Source organism: Melanotaenia boesemani, chromosome 7, assembly GCF_017639745.1.
Source record: "Melanotaenia boesemani isolate fMelBoe1 chromosome 7, fMelBoe1.pri, whole genome shotgun sequence".
NCBI classification, from domain to species: domain Eukaryota; kingdom Metazoa; phylum Chordata; class Actinopteri; order Atheriniformes; family Melanotaeniidae; genus Melanotaenia; species Melanotaenia boesemani.
The window spans coordinates 5,787,446-5,793,445 of record NC_055688.1 but is presented as its reverse complement, the minus strand read 5'-3'; the positions used below and the strand labels follow the sequence as shown (position 1 = coordinate 5,793,445).

General features: G+C 42.0%; 1 protein-coding gene across 2 annotated transcripts in view; it reads left to right on the top strand.

Annotated features, from left to right (window-relative positions):
- LOC121643379 (transcription factor COE3-like) overlaps positions 1-6,000 on the top strand; it is a 175,717-nt gene continuing 169,717 nt past the window's right edge. For both annotated transcript variants that reach the window (XM_041990765.1, XM_041990764.1), the window contains exon 1: positions 1-683. In XM_041990765.1, the coding sequence (XP_041846699.1) occupies positions 550-683 (134 nt within the window). In that variant the 5' untranslated portion in view covers positions 1-549. The remainder of the gene's footprint in view (positions 684-6,000) is intronic.

The window sequence follows — 6,000 nt, the reverse complement described above, 5'->3', positions numbered from 1 at the left end:
TCCTCGGTCCGTCCCTCCCTCTTGTTTGCTAATCATTTCATTTTACTCCTTTTTGAAGCGCTGGCTCGTTTTTTTATTCCACTTTTCATTTTTCCTCAATCCGCGGCTGCTTGCCTCCCTCTGATCCCGGCTCTCCCCGCTCCGCTCTGTCCACGTCAGGCTCTCCGGATTCCGGCTGATTCTCCTCCGCGGCTCCTCTGAGATGCTCTCCCCGCTCCTCGTGCCTCTCTCCGCCCTCCTTTAACTTCAGAGACGCCGGTTTGAAGCACCGAGCCTGGACTGGGATCTAAAACAAACCCCGGAGAAACCCTGAGGAATCCGGGGCTCTTCTCTGGATCAGGACCCGGTACTTTGGGGAAGCTCACTTGTGTGTCCCCCACCCCTCCTCCTCCTCCTCCTCCCCTCCTTCCTCCTCCTCATCACTCCTTTTCTCTCCACCTTAATCCAGGTGGTCCTTTTTGGCTTTTTTGAGTGGCTGGTACAGGGAGGATTATTCTTCATCTTCTTTCTTGTTTCTGGTGAAGACAAAGCTCCCAGAAGGACACTTTGATGTTCTCCATCCAGGACAGCCTCCCCCGGGGGGCCCTGACCATGAAGGAGGAGCCGCTCCCCACCGGCATGACCCCGGTCCGCTCCTGGATGCAGGGCGCAGGGATTTTGGACGCGAACACAGCGGCCCAGAGGTAAAAAACAACAAACAAAAAACAAATCAGAGACAGAAAAACAGAACTTCTAGAACTTGTCACGATAAACGTCACAATTAGAAAAAAAGAGTTCCGCTCAGTCTGCGGCGCAAAACAGCGGAAAATCCACGAGTTCGGGTCCAGTTTTACAACTTCAGTGTGTCAGAAAAAATCAAACAAACCTCAGAAAACCGAGGAGATAATCAGCGCACGAGCTTCTTTTTTAAACGGGAAAACCGAAACAGAAACGTCTGAAAATATTTCTGTTCAAACTTAAAATAAATCTAGAAAATAAACATTTTTAAATATCAAAAACAAAAAATCAATTTTAAAAAGTCCCGACAAACAGTCGGGTCAGTCTTGAACACATTTCGTTGTTTTTTGTCTACATTTCCAACGAGCAGCGGTGTTGTTTCCAGTCTCCTCTTCACGCCTTCCTCCTCCTCTTCCTCCTCCTCCTCTCCGGCGGGTTCGGCTCCTCCGGCGGCCCCGGGTACCGCCGAACATCCCTCCCGCCTCCCCTCTTCGTCACCATCTAACTTCAAACCAACTTTCTTCCCACAAACCGCAGCTTTAGATAAATTCCCACAAATCTAACGCGAGTTTTGGTGCCGAGCAGCAAACGCTACGCGCGGAGCGGCGGCTGCAGCGCGCGCGCGTGGTCCGGGGTTCTTAGCGGATACTGTAGTAATTGTAAATGTTAAAATAATTAAAACAATTCTGTAGTTTAATTAGATTGAACATTTTAGCATGTTTTATTTCCACAAACAGAAAAAGGTAAAATTTAATGACTTCCTGCAAAATGAAATTAATCAATAATTCTTCACGCGCCAATTTAGAGAAAAAGATGGTTAATTAATCGCGTTTATACCGTCATGTTTGACCTGAAGCTCACGAATTAAATTTTTACGGAAGCCGTTAAAAAAAACGGAAAATGAAAAGCAACAATTTATGGATTTAATTTTATGTAAAGGTTTTTAATATCTAACATATTTCTCTGTGCGCGTGAAAGTCGCTCAGGTGAGTCTCAGGTGAAATCTGAGCTTCATTTTAGTAAAAGCAGAAAATCCATCAGGCTGAAGATGCGCCTCTTTCTGATGGAGAAGCTGTAAACTTTCCCCCTTTTCCCCTTTTGGCTCCATTAAAAAATACATTAAATTCTTTTTTCCAGCTGAAGTTTTTCTGCAGAAACATTCAGTTAAATTTCAGAATCAGCAACAGATTACAGAAAGAAAAACTACACCCAGTTTGTTCAAGCAGTGTTTGATAAAACTGCATGTTGGCTTTTTAAATGTGAATTTAGGAGTTTCTTTTCCCTCATTTTGCTTTGGGATAATTTTTATTCACTTTTTCTGCAGAAAAGTGCAGTTAATAAAACCCACAGTGCAAACAAAGCAGAGACTATTTAAAAAAAGAATAATAGTAAATTATATGCATATATATATATATATATATATAAATACCAGCAGTCAGCAAACAGAAAACAGCATAATATATTTCTGCCTTTAAAAAGATTTAACGTTCAGGACATAATTTTAGGATATAATGATATTTAATAGGCTGCAGGAAAAGTTTAGTTTAGTTTAGTTAATTGAACAGGGGGCATGAACAGCAGCATTAATCACAGAGGAAAATCTGCTCTGTTCCAGTTTGTAGCTCTCTGAGCTCATTGCCATCTGCAGTCCCTGAAACACACACACACACACGTTACACACAGAACAGCTCGAAAAACACCATGTACAGGTGGCAACAGGCAAAAAAGTACATATAGTTAAATAATATAGTAAAAATACAGAAAAATAGTGAAGAAATGCAACACAAAATACAATGTAGTGAAAGTTGTAATAAAAGTAAGTGCGATTTTACCCAGTTTAACTCCCCAGCCCCCCTATGGTGAATCAAAACGTGGCTTTAGACATTTATTCTTTTTCCTGCAGGAAAACACAACAAAAATACAAAAATGTAAAATTCAGATATTCAGATTCAAGGATTTGGTGGCGTTTTATACTCAGTTTAGATTGAACTAAAATAAGTAAAGAATCAATGCAGGTTTTTTTTTGTGTGTGTGTGTGTGTGTGTGTGTGTGTGTGTAGCTTCATATGAGTCCACGTAAACCTGCAGGCGACGACCAACATGCTGTAAACAAAGAGTATTTCCTTGCTGAGCTGCTTTAGCTCAGATTTGTTGCAGAAACCGAGATGTTGGCTTGGCGATAAAACCAAGTAAAGGAGGAAACATCTGCACAGTTACAAACCCACAGCATCCGAACGCACCATCATTCAGATAAATCATGGAAAGTGTCAGGATGTGGGAAGATTCAGGAGGCACCACGAGGAAATTTAACCACAAGGAAAACTGAGGTGGACTTTAGCAGGGAGCAGGAAATTTCCCAGATGAGGGAAGTTTGAGGTAGAAACGGCGTGAAGGAGGAAGAGTAACTGTGATGCTGCTCTGCAGGAAAGATTTAAAATGTGTTAATGTGAGGAGGTGATTCCTGGCTTCTGAGCTGGAGCATCTTTATGATAATGAGACTCTGAGCTGAGTTTGTGAAGCTGCTGGTTCTGTTAGACTCTGGTGTGTGTTGAGCTCAGAGTCACATTTTATACACTGTAAATGAGACCCGACGAGGAAAAGCTGAGAGTCCTTCCTCTTCCAGATGCACAGACAGATGGATGAGCAGCGTGATGCTGACTTGGTCCGATCTGCCTCTAAAGAAACAAATGAATCCAGTTTTACTGAAGTAAAATTTAAAAGCTGCAGTTTCTCAGATTTAGAGTTGAGCCGAACAATAACTGAGTCAGTTGTATCGAGTCTGTTTTATTAATAAAGCTCCCAAATCTGCCTCCGAAGGATTTACGGCACGTTACAGTCGAGTAGATCATTCCTTAAACCAGATGAGGGAAACTGAGACGATGGATGGCTAAGGTGTGTTTGAATCTGGAGCTTCAAGAGACCAGAAATGTCTGAAGACACAAAACATCAACCTGAACGGCTGAACGTGACAAAAAGTCACAATCAGGCTGAAAATGAGAGAAAATCTGCAGGAGAGGAGACATTTTTACACAAACATTAAATAAAAAGGGTCAGTTTGAAAACTGAAAATGAAGTTTAACTCTGAAAACTCTCAGCTGGACTTTATTTAGTTTATTAAAACAGAAACAACATTTCAAATCGTCCAACTCTTTAACACGCACATGTCCTGAGAGACGGTTTGATTCTCAGGATCATGTTTCTGTTTGTTTCCGTCGGACAGTGAACACACCGCAGTAAACAGAAGTTATGGTAAATAAATTCATCACGTCTCCCTGTTTCAGCTCAGAACATTCAAATACAATCTGCTCTCTGATCGTCAGCTAATACAAACTGATTTATTCATGTATTCTCAAATTAATTATTAGGATTCATTAAATAATATCATCATTACCAGAATCATCAAAAAATCTGACGTGCAGCATCTCTGGTCCGTCTCTAAATGTTCAGTAATGAGCCGCGTGGAGGCTCAGCGTCTTATTAATACCAGACTTAATGAGAGCGGCTCTTCATCAGAAGATGAATCCGTTCGTAGACGTCGTCCTTCTTCTCCCTCTTTTCCTAATGTTGTAGTTTTTATCCTTTCTGAGCATGCTCAGTGTGTTTTTAGCTGGTGTGAAGGATGGTGGCTTCAGAGGTCTCCTCATGTCAGGAATTCTGTCTCACAGCTACTTTTTACTGGAAATGTGGAGCTGGTTTCAGCAGCCGGGACCAGTTCTGGTTCAGAAGATGGAGGAGAAGGATGCTCCTCGTATCCAGAACCAAGCAGCTGTGTGTGTGTGTGTGTTGGGGGAGTATCGTCCTTGGGGTCTCACTGCTGGGTGTCCATAAACATTTAACCTCCTGACACAACAAATCCTCTCTTTTCTGACTGTTAAAACTAGCCTTAAACACCTCATAAAGTGTGAATTGGATTCAGGCCTTCAGCGTTCACGTGGAGAGGAGCGTGCACGTGGGAGTGATTGATGCTGCTTTGCAGAGGAAGTTGTAGATTTCTGCAGAAACAGAAGAAAACTGCGCTAAAGCGACGCCTGAGCCGCTTTCTTTGATCGGAATGTGTGTTTGTGTCTCAGCTGTTTGGTGTGTGTGTGTGTGTGTTGCTGAGTTCTTCCTTTCAAGCTGCTTTGCATCGGAGGAGGAAAGTCGGTGTGTTAAATATGAGTTTCTGGTCGGGGCGTTGATGTTTTATCAGGATAATTCCTGAATTCCCGTCAGCTGAGGGAAAAACGGGACACTGTGATGTTATTTCTCTCATATTCAGGAGATTTAAAAATCCAAGAAGGATCTGAAACAAACCACGAGGGCAGCAGCTCAAAGAAAACTAAAAAATGACGTGAAAAAGCTGGAAAAATGTGATAATTTGAGTGTGAAGTATTTGTTTGATTTTGGAGTAAAAGTGGGAAATGAGTCAGCTGACGTTGTGAAAACCATCCTGAAGGTTTCAGGTCGGAGGGAAGTGATCGTGTGGAAAGTGTTGATCAATGTTTTTTTTTTTCCAAATATTTTTTTTATTTATACACAAACTTCTACAAATTCTCATCCAAACGATCGCATACATGAACATTAAACTTGCATGAATTAGATGAAGGGTCAATAAATTCCAATATTTCAATACAAAAACACAGAAATAGCCATAAACCACAAACATTTCCACCTCTCTATCGATGAGCCCCGTTTTTAGCTTCTATGATCCTCATTTATGGATGCTTTCCGTTTGCCTTTGCAGCAAATGTTGGTCTTTCCAGGTCATCCCAGTCTGGAAGTTGCTTTATCCAGAGTCTCAGAGAAGGAGCTTCCATATAAATCCAGTACTTTTGTCTGCTTCTGTGTAAATTCAGAGACACTAAGTTTGACATTTAGAGGAATTTTTATGTTAAACCCCTCCAACAAACACTTAGTAACATCTGCCCAGAATTTCTGAATCTCTGAAAATTCCCGTAGATGGAAGAAGGAATTCTTTTTCCATTTAGACATCTAGATATCTGGAAATTGTCCCAGGAAGATTTCTGGGGCTGATTTGGTTCTTTTTGGGCCAGTTTGTAGGTCTGTCAGACTTCAGGCCTCCTGCAGAGATCTGGAACCGGATCGTTTCTGTCCCGGACTGATGGAGGAAGCAGGGAAGGTGTGCGTGTGCTCATGCTGTTGTTTACGTTGTTGTTTACATTGTTTTGAGACGTCCAGGCGGATCGGCAGGTCGGAAAGAGACGGAAATTCTGTTCTAGTAAATACTGATCATGTGACCTCTCCGCTGACTCAGAGGAATCTGGGATCTGACCCCTAGGAAGAC